A 22,199-nucleotide genomic window follows, 5' to 3' on the forward strand; every position below is an offset into this window, starting at 1 on the left:
AAACGAAGTAAACCGGCTGTGCCATTCAACATGGCCCATCCTGTCCCAGCGCGTGTTGGATGGGCGTCCGGCTCGCAGCATCACAGCTGGAGAGGGCCGGGCTTTTTGTCGGCCCTCCAACACTCGGAAGCGCTGAGAGTCTTTGTTCTACCTCAGGCAAGACCATGAGGTTTCTAACCAGAGATCTGACACCTCAACCTTCCTGCTCCTGGTGGCAGCGACCGACTGGGCGTGCTGTTTAGCAGGGCGGTTCTGCAGAGCATTTGAACGGGGGCAATTTAAACGGGTTTCCAAGCTCGCAGCGGGCGCTGCGGTGCCCAGCAGAGCCTGACCCTACGCCCACGCCCCGCACCCGCCAGCGGACCGGCATCACCGGCTGCCCCCGCTTAGCACCGCTTCCCTGTCCGCCCGCTGCCCGCACAGCCGCTTTAGCCAAGCCGGGAGCGAAGCAAAGCGGGGTGCACGGCGGCCGCCCTGCCCCGGAGGGGTCCGTGCGAGGGACAGGGTACCGAGCACCACCGGGCGAGGTGGGTCTCGCCCTCTCTACTCCGTGCCCCCCCCAGCCCGGCGGCCGAGGTGGGTTCCCGCGGCGCCGCCGCCGCCGCCCACCGTCCTCGGCGAGGCGGGTCGGCGGGGCCGGGGGGCGGAGGGGGAGCGGCGGCGCACGGCGGCGAGGTGGCTCGGCAACCCTCCCGGAGGAGCCCGGCCCACCTCTCCCGTGCAGGCACCCCCTCCTCCCCGCCCCGAAAGAGGAACTCCCCCCCGCGCAGCCCGGCCGCGGCGCAGGAGAAGCGGCGGCGGCAGCGGCGGCAGCGCGCCCGGCCCCTCCGCGCACCATGGCGGAGCAGCGCCCGCCGCCCGCCGCCGCCTGAGGCGCCCCGCGGCGCCGAGCCGAGCCCGCGCCCATGGCGGCGCCGCCGCCGCCCGCCCTCAGCTGGGCGCTGCCCCTGCTGGCGGCGCTGGCGGGCGCCACCGGACCCCAGAGCTTCGAGCTGCCGGGGGCCCCCATCGACAACATCGAGGTGAGCGGCGGCGCCGTGCTGGTGGCGGGCGGCAGCTGCCTCTACGAACTGCGGCCCGAGCTGCGGCCCCGGCGCCGCGTGGTGCCGGCGGCGGGGCAGAGCTGCGGGGAGCCCCCCGGCATGCGCAGCAACCTGCTGCTGTACTACGAGGAGGCCGGCGGGGTGGGCGTCCTGCTGACCGGCTGGACCCAGGAGGACGGTGCCTGCCAGGTGTGGGAACAGCCCTCCTACCGCCAGCGCTTGAACGAAAGAGAGGTGGTCAGTTGCCTGCCCGACGGCTCCACCGCCGGCGTCGTCTTCCAGCAGGCCGGCGCCTGGTACCTGGCTGTGGCGGCCACCTACTCAACCAGCGCTGACACGAACCACTTGCGCTGCGAGCCCTCCAAGTCCGACAAGGAGACCGTCATCACGGTGCGCAGCATGGTCAACCTGAAGTCCAAGGAGGAGCTGGGCATCATCAAGCGCAGGGAGGAACCTTTACACTTCGTTGACGCGCTCCAATGGGGAGATCACCTCTTCTTTCCCTACTACACGTTGAAGGCCAGGTCGGGCAATGACACGGAACCACCTAGCATGGCTGTCCTGCGCCAGCTGCCCCCCTCAGATGGTGGCCTTACTTTGCAAGGGCACGTTTATTTGGACTGCGGCTGCAGAAGCCTCATTGTTTCCTCCAGCCTTGTACGCCAGGGTGAGCGGGGCTGGTGGGTGGGTGTTTTCCGCCACAGCCACAATGCCAAGGCCTGGAACACCACTGCTGTCTGCATCTTTGAGATGGAGGAGATGAAGAAGCAAGCCTGTGCATCCACACACTTCAATATGAACGGGAAGAACTGTGTAAGTTTGGGCATCGTTTTGCTAAGCTTTCGTCTTGCACGCCCTTGTTGACGCTGTTTGTTGTGGCTCGTGTCCCTGTGCATGACTCGTGGGGTGTCCCTGACCTGAAGGCACATGAAGTTTGCGGGGAACTTCAGAACCTCATTAGGCTTTGCACATCAGCCCTGGTTCTCTCAGCCCTAGTGATTTCTCCAGCTCTTCCCGTTACTAAAAAGCTGATTCCTTACCAGATCCTGGAGTACTCCTCCCACCTATCTGTTGGAAAAGATGTGTCTGAGTGAGCAACTGAGGGCATCCTGAGTCAGGCTGGGGTCTTCAGCGCCTTGCTCAGTGCGTGCTTTTCTGCCTAGGATTAGTCGTACTTTTATTTTCTGTACAGCCTAGATAAAGCATCTCCTACCTTGCATTCACATCTCACGTCATTGCAGCTGCATCAAAAATGAAAAAAGGCCCATCAAATTGACTCCTGTGCACTGGGTTGTATGCATTGTTATCCCTATTGCTCACTAGTTAGCTGTGGTTGCTTGTTCAGTGGCAGGTGTTTCCCATGCCTCCCAGGATTGGCGTTGCTTGGGAGGGCTCACAGACAAGCCCTTAAACCCATACGTGCAGCAGACAGCAATAGGCGATACCTCTTTGTTGTTGCAGTGGTTACATTTTCACAGGCAGTGGTATCCCATGGAGATCCCCTGGTCAGCTACTTCAGTAACACTCTCTCTTTAGCTCCTTCCTCTTTTGAGGGTGAGCTGGGCACATGAAGGGTGGGATGGGCAAGGGCACTGGCTTTGCTGTGGCCTTGGTAGTAAAGAAATTAACTAAAAATTGAATTCAAGAGGTAAAAATGTAATTCAGGTGAAGAAGGTGCTTTTGCAAGGCCTGTCCATGCTTTTAAGTTACACTCAGAAGTCTTTTCAGACCTGTGGCAACAGGAACACTGAAAATATCAAGGAGAACTGTAAGGGATCAAGCCAGCCGTCATAAAGCAAGCCCTAAGCCTTTTGCAATTCCCCTACCATCCAGGGACTTTGGAGCTTAACCCGTGAATCCTTGCTGTGTTATGATGGGAGTTTGTTAGAAATTCATTGAAAGAAGTGCAGTAGCTTTACTGTCACTTGTTGGCTTCCCAAATGTAACTCATAGCGGATTCCAGTGCTGAGATTTTTTCCAAATTACCAGAGGGCACGTGTGATTCAGTCTGTTCATCTCCCTACTGAGTTGCGAGACTCTTGCCAGTGTTAGAGGACATAGTTGTGAATGAGAACCCCATACGTGGGTGAGACAACTGTGCTGAAGTAAATAGTGAAACTCACTACGGAGCCAGAGCCAATCCTTAGCTTTCCAGTGCTAGCTTATAGTTTACTGCATGATTTCTGTGCTCTCACAATGCAGATTTCCTGAATGAATTTTAAGTCTCATCCTGATCCCAAAATACCTATGTGCTTGTTGGAATTACAGTTTGTGTTGTTTGTTCCTAACCCCGTGTGAGGTTTATTTGCAAGGTGCTTTCTGAGCCTGCAAAACAAAATAGAAAAAGAAACCTCCCTGGGCAGTAGATCCTTTATAAACACTTTACAAAGCCCCATGCAAGAAATTTCAGAAAAGTCTCATGGATCTCATAGAGTAACATAATGCAGGTAAGGTGAGGCACATATTTCTGCACACATGGGAAGTCCCTGTCCCCACTGCCTCTCAGGGTTTGACTACGAAAAATCAATGATCCATTTGTTTCAGGATTAGTCTGATTCAGACCAGACCCCTGTGCCTCCAAAGTTACTTTCCTGTCCTAAAAGGCTCCCCCGCCAGGAATTTAGATTATATTTGGGTACAATGCTGAAATATCCCAACTTTATCAGTCATTGAAAGGATAGGTTACTTAATCTTATGTCCCTAACTATGATGATGTTATTAATCATGATATTTTGCAAAATAAATACAGTATACTACTGAAAGAAAAGTGGTATTTTAATATTTTGTGAGATAGCAGGACATCTGGATCCTCTGAAGTAATATGATCTATAACATTAAATGGCTAATTAGTTTCCTTTTTAAGCTAATTATATGTGCTTATGGTGTATAAACATTGAAATAAATGCACGGAGTTCAGCTTTAATATTTTTTTTTATACTACAGAAGGTTAGGCTAGGCTATTGCAGAGTAAGTTTGGAGATGACAGACCCATATGCTGCTGCTTCTGGGTTGTTTTAGACCAGATCCTTCTACTGTCTCTCACCAATTATGGGAGTCCCTGCAAACATGGAATATGCTCTTCTTGTACTCAGAAGCACACAAGCTTCAGAGCTGACAGGAAGATGGAGCGTGGCACATCCATCGATTTGCAGCTTGTTGAGGTGTGTGCAACAGCTAGCAGAAAGGAGTGCCTCACAGCACGGGACTGTCATGAGTACATTGTACTACCATGTGTAGGAATGGCAGCGAGCAACAGTACTTAACGCATGCTTTAAAGTCTGGTCCTTTAAAGACAGTGTTGGTCCTGGGCAAAAGAATGTGTTGCAGCTTTGTAAGTGCTTGGAGTGCAAGACTCGTCTGGTGCTTGTGGTGAATGGACCATGCTAAATATCAGTCTGGCTTTCGCATTGCAGATGCCACGTGCTGTAGGGTGCTGTGGGTCTTAGTCTTCTTTGCTGGGAGCACTTGAATGCTGGAGCTCAGGTGTGATGTGATGGGATACACAGGTCCCAGACACAGACTGTCAGTTTATGTAGGAATGGAAAATACAGGGATTTTTTTCACTGCAGGAATACAATTTATAGTTAGCGTATACATTAGGGAGTAGCAGCAGTTGTTTTCCTTTTGATCTTGTCATCCTTCAGATTTCTGTAATTTTTCTGATTACCTTTAGGCAAGACATCCTCTTACCCCTCTACACTCACACAGCTGCATGTGTTCGCGCTGTGTTGACGCTGTGTTTCTCAGTAGGACACTGCAAGAGGGACTTAGCCCTGGGATGTTTGTGGTCCTGAATTCCCTGCTATGCTACTGCTGAATGTTCTACTCTGAAATCATTCCTGTAAGGTAGTGAGCTTTCTGGCCCTAACCCAGCGAAGCACTTAAGGACATATTTAACATGAAGTGTATAAGTGGTTCCATCATCTTCATGCCCATGCATTTAAAGTTAAGCGTGAACTGGAGAACTGCACTGGGTTGGAACCAAATTGCTCTGCATCCTGTAGGAACTTACTGTAGGTGTATAATCTCTTTAGCTTTGCCTTACCTCTTAGGCTAAAGTTCATATTTGCATTAAGTTTTAATGCTGGATTAGAGTCTGTAGTTTAAAATTAGTGATTTTTAAGATCCTTGCTTAGCAGCTTTATGAAAAGTACGTGATTGCTGCAAATTCTGTGGAATTGCTGCTTATGAGAACTAGCTAATCCCATTTTTGTTTTGTGCAGTATATGTGCACAAAGCAGTTTGTCCTAGTTGGATGTCTTCATTCTGGACATATGCAGTACATTGCACCAGAGATATGATCCCTAACTAGCAAGAGGCAAGTGGTGTTTTAGATGAAACTACTCTGAAAAAATTTTGCAGTTTTATACTCAGCTTTTTTTCCTTTGATCCACACGTCTCTTAGTTTTGAATATATCTGCTTATATGCACTGTCAAGGTGTTTGTGTTAATGGACTCTCTGGCATAACCTGTATATACATAAGTGCACTTCTTCACAATTTCCTTAGTTAAGAAATGTAAACTTGCCAAATCTCATTCTGCATTTCTTTTCCAAAACCTGAGTACTAACAAACAGAGGAGGAATGCTAGAATTTGTCACAAATTTCCTGCTGTAGCAGCAAGTAGAACTTTAAGAAAGGCTTTTCTTCCCTTGTTTTGTAGCTGAATAGGAACTACTAGGATTTCAGATGTCTCACAGAGATCCTAGGATCTTGTAGATCACAGTCAAGTAGATGGGTAGGAGAGGTGCTCAAATTGGAGAACATCAGCAGGAGAGATATAGAGTGTTACCACAGTGGCAATGACAAATCTGAAAATTGGTTTTGCCATTAAAAAACTTGCATAGGAAGAAAAGGATTCCACAGTTTTTGAGGGAGAAAAATAAAAAAAAGTGTCAGGTATATACCTGTAAGGCAGAGAGAAGTTGCTATAGTTTATATTGTGTTCATTTGGCAAAGGCCAAGTAGTTGTGACAGTTACTAAATGATAAGCTATTTTGCTTGAATTTTCATCTGCTATTTAATACAAGTAAACATATATAACAATCTGTTTGAACTTCTTCATTTCTCAGTTGTTGATAAATGTAAAGGTTGGTATATTCCCCTTAATTTAACAAGCATGGTTTGAAATCCTAGGACAAATCTTAGCTGGTATAAGGTCTACTGAAATGAGATTCTGAAGTCAACAGAGTCATGTCAGTTTAATCACGGCCATTAATTTGCAAGAATGACGTGTGAATTTGTGTGGTAATTCATTCCAAAGTGATTCATGGTCTTTTATTTAAGAAAAGAATTACAGAGTTCTAAATATAATTTTGTATCAAAATTGATCCTGTAATTAATTTTCTAGTAGTAAAGTCAGTCTCCTGTGTATTACAGACTGCTAGTATTGCATCTGATATTTGATGGATTTCTAGAGTTAATGTTTCTGAAATGAATATTTCTGTCTGGTTTCAACGAGTTTTCAGTTCATCCCTGTTTAGTGTGGGAAGTAAGCCATGGGAGACTTGTCAGCTCTTGAACTCCAGGGATAGAGACTGCACAACCTCTCTGAACAACCTGTTCTGCTTGATTGTCCTCACAGTGTTGTTTTTTAATCTCCTGTCCACTAGAAACCTCTGCTGTTTCAGTCTGTGTCATTGTCACTTGTTATCTTACATACACCTCGGTCAAACGCCTGGCTCTGTTTCCTTGGTCCCTCTGAAATTGTCTCTTCTGTAGGCTTAACTAGCCCAGTTTTGGAAAAGACCTTTAAGGTCATTGAGTCCAACCATTAACTCAGCACTGCCAAGTCCACCACTAAACTGTGTCCCTAAGCACCACATCATCATCTACAAGTCTTCTAAGCCCTTCAGGTTGCTCAGGCATGATTTATCCTTGGTGAATTTATGCTGGCTTTTCCCAGGCGCTTGGTTTATCTTCTTGTGTCCAGAAGTGGTTTCAAACAGGATTTTGTACATGATTTTCCTAGGGACAAAGTGAGAGTGATCATGTGCAGTTCCCTAGGTAATTCTTGCCTTTTTTGAAGATGGGTGCCGTATTTGAATGTATTCAATTGGAGACTTCCCCTGATCTCCACAGCTTTTGAAATATGAGAGAATAACCTTTCAGCCTCATCAGACAGTCTCTCAGCATCTTCCTACAGATCCCATCTGTCTTCCCTAAAACTTCTAAAAGCTGAGATTTCTTGAGAGATCCCTGGCTTAATCTTCTTTCAGTACTTCTAGTTTCTTTCTCCCTTGAATTCTGTATGTACAAAGGACTGCAAGATGTTGCTGGTGAGTTCAGCACCATGTCTGCTTCCACTGTCAGTAAATCTCCTCATCTATTCAGCAACTGGTGTGCATTTTTGTTGTTTATTCTTTTATTGCTCATGTAGTGGTGGAAGTTTTTCTTGTTGCCCATAAAATACCTTGCCAGTTTCAAAACCAGGCGAGCTTGGATTTTCCTAGCACCTGTGTGTTCAGGCTGTTCCTCCTTAGTCACTTGTTCCTGCTTCCACCTCCTTTATACTGTTGTGCTGCAGTGTAGTTCAATCATGACTTCCCTATTTAGCAAGAGGCCATCTCCTAATACGTCTGCTTGTTCTCCTGAGTTTTGTGCTTGGAGGAGATGGTCCTGAAAGACCTACTAGCTTTCCCAAGCTCCATTTCCCTTCAAAGCTGCCACTCAGAAGATACCACAGACCATTTCCCTTAGCAAGCTGAAGCCTGGTGTCCAGCTCTGTACTCTGTTGTTCTTTCCTCAGGTCCTTAGGATCATGAACCCAGTTGTTTCACAGTTACTACAGTGAAGGCTGCCATTGATTATAACATTTCCAGTCAGTTCTTCCTTGTTTGTGAGTAGCAAATCCCTAAGAGCATCACTCTTCACTAACCCCATAGGATTAACAAAACCTGGGGTCCCATCTCATTCACTTTGCCCACAGAGGTTTGTAGTCCTCATTTGCACTAACCAATGCCTTTGGTGTCCACATGGATGTGCAAAAATGGGTAATGGTCCAAGGAATGGAAGATTACTGGCAGTCTCTCTGCAATGTAATGGGTAGGATCCCCTAAAAAAAAGGAAACCTGTTGCAACAGCATGACTGCTTAGCAAAAGTGTTCCTTCATCACTCACAAGAGGGAATCTGCAACTACAGTCACCCACCACGTCCTCTTGCTCTCTGCTAATGCTCTGTTCAAGCTTAGTTGGTTTCAAAGCCTTCCTTAATGGAGCTTGTTCTCCCTCATTGGTTATTATGATGCTTTCTGAGGGCAGAAAAGGACCTTTTCTGCTGCTGTGAGAAGCCACAGGTTTCTAGCTTTTCCATCTCAGGAGTCTCCATCAGCATCTTGCTCAAGCATGGTCTCTGACTGTCCCTCCTGCCTTGCATCATGGGCCTCAGGATCTTGCTTCTGCAAGGCCTCTCTGAAGACTCTGAATTTCTGGTCAACCTCCTTGATTTTTTGCAGTCTGCTTGCCTGGGCAGGTTTGTCCACCTAACACTGCTATGTAGTGCACAAATTAAAAATCCTCCTGGAAATAAAATTTTGGAACAGTTAGTGTCCTCACACCTTTGCCTGAATTACGGCTTGTTGGATGCACCAATATTTAAGTTTTTTCACCCTCTGATATCGTAAAAATTGATGCGGGTGGTTAAAGGATGGTGAAGTTAAGAAAGAAGGATGAGGCTCCAGAAGTTTCTTCCCCCCTAGGAAAAACATCTTTTGTATTGTTCCAATGTTGACTATTGCTATATGCTACTTACAAGTCTCATGTCCTTTTGTATAGCTGCATCTGTTCTTTTACTCTGATGCTCAAACCCTTTATTTTTACTCTTTGGACAGCTGCAGTATGATGAGTGCTGCATGAGCTAAAAATGCTGCCCTTTCCTCTGAGGCACACAATGTAAAATAATCAGGAGGAAACCAAGACAGAAAGTAGGAGTGTGAATATGGTTGCTGCAGCTGGAATCATAAGGAGATAAATCTGAAAATTAAATGCAAAATAGAAAATGAGTATAAATACCTTCCATGCCAATAACCAAACAGCATGGTGAGATGAACTTAAAAGCAAAATATAAGTTAATTCAGGAGATCTCTAGGCTTACCTGTGCATGTGAATATTTTGGGAGACTGTAGAATAGAACAGAGGATGGGACTGAACAATTAAAAAAAGATAGGTCTTATAGAGCAGTATTGTCTTTTCTTTTGATTTTCTTAGTTTTGTAGGAGCCCAAAAATGTTACAGGATATAAAAACAGATGACCATGGAGATGAGTGACTCGTCAAGTATAAAGGAAGTTTAGACTGTAAATGCATTTTTAAGAATGGATTTAGCTGTGAAAGAAGCAGCTTGGGAAGGCCCTACAGTGCTGTAACCCCATTAGTCACAGTGGAGGAGGTAAAAGGGCTTGTTAAAACAATAAATGCACATGGAAAAGGGGTGACAGAAGGGTGAAAGCAGCAGCTGCACCCTGGAGGGAACTGGCAAACTGGAGAAATAGGTTGCAAAAGAGAGAAGGCAATTTTTGTTGTGACTGCCCACCGTCTGAATTCCCCCTCTTCTTATCCGTATTAGCTCAATGTCGTGTTGACCCTCCCTCCAGCAGGCATAGGGAGGGGAGGAGACTTCCACACTTGTCAGTATTGGTTCTTCAGTCAGATTAGGAGAATGCACTGATATGACACTGGTTATTTTACTAGTATGTGGGTCAAAATAAAATCTGACAGCAAAGCTTTTCAGAAACTGGGTGAGTACTCCTCTCTTCTGTGATCTTGTTGTACAGAGTGTGCAAGAAACCTAGAGTGGTTTGTCTTCCTTACACTACTACATGGTACACTGCAGAAAAAAATTCCTAATTTTGGTGGAAATGAAAGCCTAGAAGCTCCACTTCCACACTCCTTAGCCTGAGTGAAGACTCACTGTGTGCACCAGTTTTGGAGTTTTGCTACTTTCTGATCTATTAAACAAGTGAATTAACTTTTTCCACCTTAAAATGCTTGCAATCACACCCTTCCCCACCCCTCATATCTAATACAGACCTACGTGGTACTGGATTCTCATGCCCAAGTGGGTTTTACTGAAGTTCTGTGCCAGTGTCTGTGGCAGACGTTTTCAGTGTCTTCTTATTGCTGCATGAAAAAAAATAGTATATTGCTAGGGTTAAGGTTGAGACAGTGAAAGAGCACAGAGTCCCAGGGACACTGACTGGAAAATGCATTCCAAGAGGACCATGGCAGGGCCCCAACATTGCTGTCTCCACATCTTTTCATTCTGGGTTAGGCTTAAGGTTTGGATTAGGGTTTTTTAGGGTTAGGATCAGGAAAGTATATCAAGTATATGAAAGTTAATGAAGTCTTTTTTTACTCCAAGTGGCTTTTCTTTCAAGCTAATTAAAATAATTCAGATGACTTGAGAACATCTTAATTGACTTAGGATTGCAGTTCTGAAAAAAAAAAATTTCAGGTGGAAAGTGTTTTTGGGTTTAAGCCAGCATCCTAGCATGCAAGAGATTTGAATTCAGCTGTTAGTGTGTTATAGGTTCGCTTCATAATTTTGAGAAATGCCTTCACCTTTCTTCTAAATGTCAGTTTTGATGGCCCATTCTCACACTTTGTTTGGTGCATTAAAGTGAAATAGGTTCTTGCACTCAGAGGGTTTCTGTAGGTTTAGGAATCTGTCCTTGAGGCTGAAATTTTGGGCTTTGTAAGGTGATGTACAGCTTTTTCCCCTGAGCTCTTGTCCCCTACCTCTCCATGCATGCCACTCTTTGTGCCAGCACTGGTGTCTGTGTAGCTACATGTTCATGTAATGAGGAGAATGACTCAAATGAAGATTTAGGTGGGTAGGTATAGATTTACAGACCATTTGCTAGGCACATAATTTCCTTAACAAAGCTCACTGGAGAATGTTGTACTAATAGAGGGGATGGGGAGGTAAAGCTTGGGTTGGACCCATTTGAAGAGCAGGTGGGATCACACCCTTGGCAGTATCTGTCACAGAGATTGACTGAAAGCAGTGAGAGAACACTGCTGTGTGTCTTTGGACACACACAGACACATACACACAGAGTCTGTTTGAAGTGTCTCCTTTCTGCAGAGTATTTGCATGCCTATAAAAGTGGTTGCTAAGTGTATCTGTAACCTTCATGGTAGATGCAATCAGGTGATGGCAAAGGAAGGCTTCATTGAAAAGAACTGGCAATTCAGAATAAGTCCAGAATATTATGTCCCAAAAAAGAGAGATTCTATTGTAAAGAAACTTTCTACTGCTGGGCCAAGTCTGTATCCCACTGAAGTCAGTGATTTAGCATCAGTAAATGTAATCTTTGTCACAGGTGTGACCAGTTGCCATGTATAAAGAGCTAGTTTCACGTGCCATTTTCAGTGATATGTTGCTCTGAAATTGTGTCAAAATTAGAATGTTACCCAAAATATTGTCTTAAGTTGGGCTCTCTGAAAATCTTTCCAGGGATTCTTCTTTTCCCTAAAGTTGATTTTTTGATACATTTTTCTTGTATCTGATTTTCAGGAGGCACCATCAATCAAGAAATTACCTACCTTGATTCACTCTGGATTAGTGGCTGTTTATGGCACAGTTGTTTTGAATCGGATAGTTCTCTTTTTGGGAACAGATGATGGACAGTTACTGAAGGTAAGCTGTGTGGCATTTCTGCCCTTTTCCACCAGCTGCTGCTGTGTTCAAGTGGTAAATGTTTCCTTGTTTAGGCACTGTTTTATAAACAGATATGATCCCCTGAGTAGCTATTTCTTTTTTGTTTGTTTGTGGAATAACTTTTGTATTGTAACTTGGAATCAAGATAACTTTCAAAAGCAATTATGTATCCTGCCTAAAATTCAAGGAAACATTTCATGAGACTGCTAATGCCCACAGTATTAATTTATAGACTGTGGAGTCCCAGTTACTCTGTCTTTTTTTTTTTTTTTTCCTTCCTTGCTTTGATTTTTCAGTAGAAATAATAAATAGTGTTGGATTTTGGAAGCATATTTATTTGTTTGTTAGCCTATCTGTTTGATGTGAATAGCTGTCCGTTAGAGAGAAAAATCAAGATTCGTTTTGCCTTAGCTTCTCAATAGTTGACCTACACTAACTTAAATCAATCACCTGGAAATGAAAGTCATCTTATCTCATTATCAAACATTTCAACCATCCAGTCAAATGTCTTTTATGCTTTAATTTTTTTCGGGGTTTTGCAAGAATGTGCATTTCCTGTCTACACTGCGAAGGATGACTCTCGTTCCTTGTCTTTATTAGGCAGACATTTGGAGAAGCATATAGTAGAGACCTTGAAAAAGCTTTTGCCCATTTGATTTCACTGTGCTTTTGATAATGAAAAATGAAATTGAAGTGTTCCCTGTCTCCTTAACACAATGGAGACCATGAACACATCTCTCTTTTTTAGTCATGAAAAAGCCACTGTCGGTGTGCTTATTAACTTGCAAAATTAAGTTTCTGTGGTCTCTAGTTCCCTTGAATTCTGTGTGAAGAGTGATGAAAAATGGTAGAGCTGGGCGAGGTAAGAACAAGAAAAACCATCACAGATGTATGTTTACAGAAGCCGCAAAGAAACTTGTGTCAGTTCCTTTTTACATTGTGGGTGTCTGGATGTTAATTTGTTTTCTGAAGGCCAATACTTTCTTCTCCATTCATAGGAGTATATAACACATTTTGACTTTGGGGTATAGGCATCTCTTCCACATTCAGTTTTCAACAAGGAACATGTTTGGTGGAAGGCATGTTTCAGTGCCAGATTCAGAGCAAAATGCATCTGGCATGGATTTTGTCAAACTTCTGGTGTTTTTTTTTTCATTTTTCTTTCTCCAGTGTGAGAACCAGTGCAGTAGGTGAATTGAATCAGGGCACAGTAATTCATCTTAGAAGCTTTGATGTAGCTGAAATTAGGCTTGTGTTTAAAATGTTGAGTGATCAATAAAAGAACTTGTGAATAATTTAATTCTATGTGTTTTAGGCTATTCTTAATGAGGATATGGAATCTAATTGCCCAGAGATTTTATACGAAATTGAGGAAGAAACCCCCATTTTCCATAAACTTCGACTTGATCCAGTGAATAATAACTACATCTATCTGTCCTCTGCCAATAAGGTAAGTACAATATTTAATAAAATAATAAGTTTATGTAAACTACTGCTTTAAGGATTTCTACCACCGTAAAGGGAAGCATGAGTTTGGGTCAGAGTTAGACCTTTACATCTAGTATCTGGTCATGTTGTCTAAATTTGGGTGTCACTTCTGCAGAACTCAGAAGAGCTTCTACTGTCACAGTGCTGCCCAGTGTTGCTATGATCCAGCAGTACCTTTAATCCTATGCTTATTTTATGCCATTCTGTCAAGAAAGTATTTGTTTTTGTTTTTCCTGGAGGCATCATGCAGAATCAAACTTGGAGATAGCAAACAAAACTTGTACACTTTTTGGATACTAAGTTCCTCTGAATTAGCAATCCCGATGTTGATAGATTAGGGTTTGCCAGTCCATTAGGAGTTCCTAATGTGAAGAAATCTCTTAATTTGAGAGATGGCTTTGAAGTCTTAGCTGTTATGAAATCAGCGATAAAGCTGAAATCTGTGATAAAATTCCCATTGTCTTCTGTTAGACATTGACTTTATAAGAGCAGAACAAAACAAAAGCACGATGAGAAGTGAGTAAAGTGTATGCATAGTGAGGCCAGGAGATCAACAGTCACTGAGAGCTGCTGCACACGAGCAAACGTGCTGGAGCTGCATGTCAAGCAGTGAGTGGCTCCCAGGAGCTGGTGCAGTTGTTGCAGCACATTCTGCAGCAGGACTACTGAACAGCAACTCAGAAAATCCCTTTGTCTCACCAGCAGTGGGGAAGATGGCATTGCAAATACAAGAGCTGGCTGTCCATCTTAGCTGGACAGGATTTCACACAGCACTTAATTACCTTCATTTACAATAAAATGACTTTTCCAACAGTGAGCATAGCATTTTAGCCTGCTGTCTCAGAGTGGGGGTAAATTGGTAGGAGAACCCCTGACTGATATAAATCATCTATCACAAATGCAGAAGGAATCAAAATTTCAGTCAAAACTATATGTAGATTTTTAAAGTAAGACTTGAATTTTCTTTAGGTTTGGTAAAAGAGCTAGTTGTTATAGAGAAACAACAGCTTTTAGGAATAAATATGCCTCTCTGATCATCTCTTGGAACTGAACTAAGGCTTCTACGTTGTCTTTTTTAACTTGCTAGTAATCTAGAATTTTGACTAGTTTCTGAACTGCTTATCTCGCACACCTGCAGATGAATTGAATTTTACAATATACGGATGGCAGAAAGCCATATATCTTTTTTTCTGTTCACAAAATATAGGAACTTTTAATTCTTGTGAATTTGTAAAAAAGAAAAAAAAGGTTTGAATTAGTTTTTCTTACTAAGATCATTAATTCACATTGTTATTGATAACATTATTTGTATCTATATTCAGTATTTGTAATCAGCTTTCTCTTTTTCTTTTTCTTTTCCTTTTCTGAAAATGGCTGGCTAGGATATTCAAGCTGAATGTACAAGTATAGATCCATACAATATAGCCACGATTATCTACTTTTACTTATTGAAATGGCATTTTCATGCATGCTGAGCAGTTGCATGCGTTTGTTCTAGTGTGCACATGCAGTAACCTGACATGGTGATGCAAACACAGATGCATTTTGTTATGCGCATGCATTTTTGGATGCACCTTCATCAATCATTTAAGTATCTCAGTTCTGAGGAGAGGAAAATGGTGTTCTGCTAAGCAGAGCATTATTTGTAAAATACACCTCCTTTCTATTATTATCTATAATTCACTATGCTAATCAGTCTTTCTTGCATTAATCTGCCCATGCTGGCCTTTGAGTAGTAGAACCAAATTGTTATTGTCAGAGGTGTTTCGTTATCTGATGGCAAAATACAGCGTGTGCAAAATAGGCTGCATATTTCTATCCAAAGGTCTTCTGGCAGAGGGGAATCCGTAAGGAGACTTCCCCAAAGGAATTGTGCTTGGTTGCTGTCAGATTTTTAATGGTAACCATTGAATTCCCTGTTTATGGAGTATATTTTAATTCAGTGTGTTACTGCATTCTTTGGTTTCAGGTGAGAAGAATACCAGTAGCAAATTGCGGTAGATACGCTTTTGAGCAAGAGTGCTTATCTGCAAAGGATCCCTACTGTGGTTGGTGTTCTTTGAATCAAAGGTATTTTTTAGTATTTTAGACTGTCATATAAAAGCAGAGCATTATTGGTCAGTGTACATTTTGACTGGCTTGACACTGTTCAGCATCATAATTTTATCTACTGAATTTTTACAGAATCAGTCATAGCCATAAATGTGAGACACTTTCTAGTCATGTGAAAGGGAACTCTGCACCTTTTGAAGACTATGTAACCGTCAGATTTTTGAGATCTACCCATAAAGTATATGTTGGGCTAGGACTATTAAATTATTTTGCTTTTACAACAGATATTTTTGCTTTCCAGATTGACTGAGAGATGAAATTGTATACTTGTGCTTGAAACATCTTAATAGCTGGGAGCATCTTGTATGTGAGAATGAGAAAAGAGTGCTCAGATGTGCTTCAGGATTGATAGTTCCTTGCTTTGAAACCTCTGCCTTTGGTTTAGGCCAGAGGAGAATTTCTTTCTAAATACTTCATTCATACACTTGAAGCAGGTTTGAAAGCTATCTGTGACCTGGACTGGAGAAATTCCTTGGTCATCAGGCCCAGTCTTGGCAATTGCAAGCAACCACATCATGTAAAACTAAGAAACTTATCAATGACCATCATAAATTTAGATAGGCTTTTTGTCCTCCCTGTCCTGGTTGTGTGGCTACCTAACAATCTCATTTCTCTTCTGGTTAAAATATGTCTGCTCTTTTTCATCATGTGTGTGTTTTTGGGCAGGTTATACTTACTTGTTACGTTACATCACCTTGGCCTAAATAGGTTTCCTCCCCTCCCTTACACTTACTTCAAAATTTTTTGTGAAAGCAATCTCTCTTTGCTTTCATTTTGATGTGCTAGCACAGCAAACTTCACTGAGATCATCTCACGTAAGATACTCCCTTCTTACCTCTACTCCATTAACCCTTCTGTGAAATTTATACATCCTTTTAAAATAAGGGTTGCCAAGACTGTCACATTGTTCCAGAAGAAATTTCAGCAGTGCCTTGCTTAATGTTGTTTAATCAGCATGTCCAGGAAGCATCTTAGTGTGTTCTGGAATCACAAATGTCTTTTTCATAACAGCATCACATTGATGGGCCACAATCATCCATGATCAAATAATGCCCCCAGGTCCTTCTCTTTCTTTGTTTTCTTTCCAGCTGATGAGTTTCCAGTCTATAACACATGGGTTGTGAGATTTTTACTGCTCTAAGTACATGTTCTTGTACTTTATCCTTTGAAATGCCATCCCATGTGAAGGTTATCCAGGTTTTCCTGTGTGATATTCTTATCTTCATCTACAAGCTAACGTTCCCAACTTTGTATCATCAGCAAATGTCAGCGGTGTAAACCTTCTCTTATGCCAGTTTGTTCAGCAATTAAAACCTTAAACTGAAGTGGCTGTAGGATGGATTTTTGAAGAATTTCACTAGTAACCTTCTTTTAGAAGGTTAATACTATCCATTTTGGTTTGTTTCAGTGTAAACATGATTGTGCTGAAGACCTGCTACTGTATGTTGGCAAAGTATTGAAAGAGAGTGGGGGTTTATTCTGTAATATATTTTCTTCAAACTCTGTTTTGCTACCTTGTTAGAAACTGTGTGTGTAACAGTGCTAAGCTTTTCAGGCTTTTAGTTACCTTATAAAGAGTCTGTGAATAACAGTTATTAGTCAGTGCTTTTGAGGGGAATCACCAGAAGTTTCCACCTGGTTGAAACAGAAATAATTTACTCTTTTGGTGAAAAAATTAATTACTATAACATGACTCCTGTTCAACACGTATGTAATTTTTTGCTGTTAAACACTTTGCATCGTTAAATATTTGGTTTATGAAGAGAGAGCTCTGAGTGAAGCTTTAGAAAAAAAGACGTGATTTTTAGCTAGTATTTTACTCAAAGTGGGTATATGCCCACTAAAACAGTATATTCCATAGAAGTTTTGAGATCAGTTATATGTTTTATGCTTACAGGGAAATAAACTTCATATAAAATGCACACTTAATTTTTAAGGAACTTACTAACAATGCTAGTACCTCATCTTAAAGACAGTGTGAACTGAAATCCAGTATTTTAAAGAAAAAATCTGCACATCCATCGCAAGAGAAAACAAAATTAAACAAAACATTTCTGCTGTTCCTATTTCTACTTTTTCTTCCATAGTGACAAATATATAAATTCTCCTTTTCACTTATAATCATTCAAAACAATTAGTCATAGCATTGTGTGATTTCTTTCAATTTTTACAAGTTTTCTATAGATGAATCAGAGTTACCTGAATTATGCTAAAATACAACTCTAATACAAGGCACTGATGTTTTACATGTATTTTCTCTATGGAAATAACACAATATGTTATCTGACAGGACCAGACTTACTTTTGAATTTGGTCAGTGTGTGGGACATCTGTAGGCTTCATTCAGAGGCTGGTACCTTAGAGAAAGAAGGAAGCCAAAACTTTCTCTGAAAGCATGTTCTCATTCCATGATGAAATCAGTATGCTTTAGCAAGGCAGAGAGGGCAAACACTCTAGGATCTGCGGCTAATACAAGATCAGTGAAGCAGAGACTTAAGTAAATATGAATGAACGAGTACGCACAGATATTGTTTTATCATAATGGAATAAGAAGAACTCAATTCCAGTTGTGCAGAGGAATCTTTAGTAGTATAGAGAACTAGCTTGCTGTGAAGGATTTAAAAAAAATCTTCACACTGCTGTTTTCTGTATACATACCTATGCATGTCTGAAATCTGACCCAAAGGTTTCATACCTTATATCTTCATAATGTTATAGGGTCCACTTCATCTTTCCAAGAAAGCCAGACTTAGTAGTTGTCTGAGTCTGTATGTTAATTTTCCGAACCATGTGGTTCACAAATAATATTTATCTGTTATATTCATTCCAATGTGCTTGCAGTCAATATCAGTTTTCTAAAAATAGGGATATTACAAAACATTTTCCTCTTTAGGTGAGTGGAATTCATGTTACTCTTGGTCTTTGCAGGGCAATTGTGAGAATTTATGCTGAGGGGCATCAGATGTCACTGCTTCCTATGAATATGACTGTTCTCCGTAGCACATTGTTTGAGTGTTAAAGGTCGGCTTTTAGAGCAAGAAAAAATGCATTTTTTCATGACATGAAGGCAAGCATGACCCTGGGTCCTGTGTGGCATTGCTGCTTTTGCTGTTAAAGACTCAGATTCTTCATTCCAGATGAGGGAAACAAGTTCACTGCTTATTCCTCAGGCAGTCTAAGAAAGCAAATAACTTTGTCCTAGGACAGTTGTAAATATTCAGCTTGACAGTTTTCTTTTTTAATATATTAGTATTAGTGTCACTGAAATGCATACACTTTAGTTCTAAGTATTGCAGAATGTGTTTTCTTTCAAATTTACCTTTATAATCCTCGGCCTGTCAGAAACTGTAGAACATCTTGCTTCCATGCATCATTACCAGTGCGAGTTACCTGCCTGTACATATCTAAGAATCTGGTTTATGAACATCTTTTGATGACAGATCCCATCCTCTGTGGTTCTGAAACTCTAGTGCTAAACTGTGATGCTAATGGACTTTTGTGATCTCAGTAATCAGCGAAGAGAAATATAAATGAGACTGAAATTTGTCCTAGTTCAGACAGTTTGAAATATGTCAGGCATATAGTCCCAATTTATTACATTATCATTATGATCTGAATATGTTCAGTTGCAAAGCCTTACCAGGTTCTTGTACAGCAGGAACTCAGTTTCCTGAGTTAGACCACAGAGGAAGTGACCTTGTGCTCAACTGCACTCTAGTTGGCAGTGACTTGATCTACAGAGAAAATGACTTTATGGTGTCTATGGTTTGTGAGGTTACTTTGGGCATTCTGGAAAGTGGTGGATATTTTTGTTAGAAGTCATTCTTGTGTTATTCCTTCTGGAGAGAAAACACATTGCTTGTGAAATACATTTATGCAGTGAGCTTCTCATAAAAAATGACCATGCTTTGCAACTATATACTAATTTCTAGTTTGTAGCAAAGGAATGGCTCATTAAGGCACATGTGAATGATCATATGATTGAAGCTATACATCATCTATGTTTGGTAGAAAAGTAGGATTAAAACAATATTAAGTGTTACATTTATTTATAAATATTCAATAAATGTTTAATATTTATAAATATTTTATCTTTATGAATAATATGAAAACACGAAAATATATTCAGTTAGCACGTACTTTAATGGCTAACAATATGAAATTACTTGGAGTTAATTTGTGAATTGTTCATTAACTGTTGAAAGCAGACAATATTTTAAGGATCACCTTTCTAACTCAGTGACTGGGCATCTAATTTGTACGCTATGTTCTCTTTTTCTTACAACGTGTTATAACATGTAATCATTGTAGTGCTTGTTTGTCTCAGTGTTTCCTCATTCTTCCTTAATTTTTGCAGCGTATTTTCCATTTCCTAAGATTTGGCGTCTATAACATTTTTATTTCCTTTGTGCCTTCCTACTTTTGAAATGGATTTTATGCTTGAAAACCAAGTGGTTTTAACCAAGTGCACTGACATAAAAGGGAAGGATTACCATTCATATCAGTGGATGACAAAGAAAATTAGGAAGGAGGATGCATCTCATCAACTATACACATTTGTAGCATAGCTGTACATCTGCTCTTCACCCCCATCTCTTCTTATACTCTCTGTAGAGGATGAGCAGCTTCTACAGTGTAGTTCATTTCATCTTTGTCTGAATGTCTAAAATAGGTTACGTGAATTGCACCCTAAAAGAATGTATTTCTCCCCATAGAATGTAGAGGGAACCAACGGGGCGGGGGCATGTTGATGGAGGGGGGGCAGATCTACAGCTGTACAATGAAGAAATCAAGTTGGGGGTGATGAATTCCATCCCGGGCTACCAATTCCACTGTTACTGGCCAAACATATAATACTTGTTTGAGTCCCATGGATTGAATCAAGACCCTCATGCATATATCAATGCTTTGTAATTTATTTTGATAAGCAGAAGATTTTACTTATTGTTTTCCTGAAGCTTTTTGCAGTTGTGACCATATTCCTGTAAAAAAATCAATAGTATTTCTGTAAAAAATCAATAACTTTAAATAAGTTGAAGTACAGTGTCTGAAGTCAAAGCCATGATAAGGAGGCTAGTATAATTTTATGTATACTTTTAGGTGCACATTAAAAGAAAATTGTACACATTCAAACAGCATAAATGGTTGGTATAACATTTCACATGCACCCAGTAAAGATCTGGAAATCCTGCTAAGTTTCCCTGCCAAAAATCAGGTATGTACACCCAGTTTTATGTATGTTTGTTTATTGTGACTTAAAATGTGTGATTTTGTTGCGTATTGCAGCTTCTCTTCTTTCGTCCCCATGATCCATATATTAGTGCTTCTTACCTCAACAATTGGCCAATGTCTTGGAAATCTCAGTAAGCTCAATGTGTCAATTAGATAAATATTCTCTTCCTCTGCTATGATATGTATCCTGAAGCTTTATTTCATGGTGTTGAGTCAAAAATTCAAACGCGCACTATGCTGATGAAGGCAATGTTTCTGTTGTATCACTGTATCAGCTATGTTAAATATTCCAGTAACTATATATCAAGTGCATTATGTAAGTTCTGAGCTTTGTAACAAGTTAGAAAACATTCACTGGGACACATATGCTAACACAAATGTATCTTTTAAGTGCTTGATATTAGTATTTACTCTGTATCTGTTCACAGCACCCACAGCCTTGAGTATTTGATTATCAGCTCTTGTGACCAGCCACTTAATCTGCACACTATTGTTTCTGATTTCCTGATTGAATACACTAATGTGATCATATTTGTAAAGTGCCCTCAGCCAAAAACAAAGGATAATTCATTACAATAGAAATTCTGTTTCATAATTAAGTGCGCTTTGCTTATGTATGCAAACGATGTCTCTCTCTGAGGATCTGAGTGTATTTTTACTCAAATATTTTTAAAGGAATATGACAGCGTATAACACTGTTATAGCAAAATTCTAGTTTTAAAATTCAAAATTATTCCAGACTGCTCCCCTAACATATTGTACAAATCTATTTAATTTCTGGAAGTAAGCGACGCTGTTCCTTTCAGAATTCTTTCTGTATTGTTTCTTCAGCTGGGAGAGTTGCACTCCTTTGAGAGCCTACCTAGTGAATTGTCTGCTTCCACCACAAAAATTTTCATTTTGTACATGTCATAGTTGGTCATTTTCTGTAAAGACAAGGTGATGACTTAGCAAGTATTACAAAAAACCTGTTATATTCTCGTTTTTATTGTTTTATAGGTTGTTGTGACTGCAAATGTAAGCAAAATCCTTACTTTCTGTATGATAAAAATTGTAACATCTGTTGAAATATTTTATGAAAATGTAGTGCTGAAAAATTCGTCCTGCTCCTGCAATCTAACCACTCCGATGATAACTGATAATGGTATGTTTTACTATTACATACAATTACATGTATTTAGTGCTTATTCACTGTCCCTTATTACTGCGTAAATACAGGCCTAATGAGTATGAGAGTACATAATACTTTTTATTAAATGTCATTGAAGAAAAATAATTCACATTTTATCAAGTGATTTGAGTATACTCACACTTTTCTTGATGATGAAAGTTTTGTTAATGTGGAATCCTTTTTAGAAGTAATAACACGTTACCCTATGTCTTGAAGCAGCTTCTTCCATTCATCCTATAGCAGTGCAGTGTTTTGGCATTACTAGTATATTTATTTGCATTGTGCCATTAATAACTGTCTAAGGAAACTTAAGATAACTGCAATGACAATCAAACTGGCTGGAACAATGAAAGCAGTGTTGGTCTAGTGCTCTCCCTTGACAAATAAACCTATTTTAACTCTTCTCTCATCTGTAAACAGAATATTTTTTTTTTTTTGCAAGAAACTGTACTAGGGTAAATAAAAAGAGAATTTAATTATAAATGTCTGTACAGT

General features: G+C 41.0%; 1 protein-coding gene across 1 annotated transcript in view; it reads left to right on the forward strand.

Annotated features, from left to right (window-relative positions):
- Window positions 1-905: 905 nt before the first annotated feature.
- PLXNC1 (plexin C1) overlaps window positions 906-22,199 on the forward strand; it is a 68,880-nt gene continuing 47,586 nt past the window's right edge. Inside the window, exons 1-6 of the mRNA XM_027893475.1 lie at window positions 906-1,856; window positions 11,558-11,680; window positions 13,017-13,151; window positions 15,159-15,259; window positions 20,402-20,516; window positions 21,533-21,677. Of these exons, the coding sequence (XP_027749276.1) occupies window positions 906-1,856; window positions 11,558-11,680; window positions 13,017-13,151; window positions 15,159-15,259; window positions 20,402-20,516; window positions 21,533-21,677 (1,570 nt within the window). The remainder of the gene's footprint in view (window positions 1,857-11,557; window positions 11,681-13,016; window positions 13,152-15,158; window positions 15,260-20,401; window positions 20,517-21,532; window positions 21,678-22,199) is intronic.

Source organism: Empidonax traillii, unplaced genomic scaffold (genome assembly GCF_003031625.1).
Source record: "Empidonax traillii isolate 1590-97213 ecotype Southwest subspecies unplaced genomic scaffold, ASM303162v1 scaffold389:size961896, whole genome shotgun sequence".
In the NCBI taxonomy this organism is placed as follows: domain Eukaryota; kingdom Metazoa; phylum Chordata; class Aves; order Passeriformes; family Tyrannidae; genus Empidonax; species Empidonax traillii.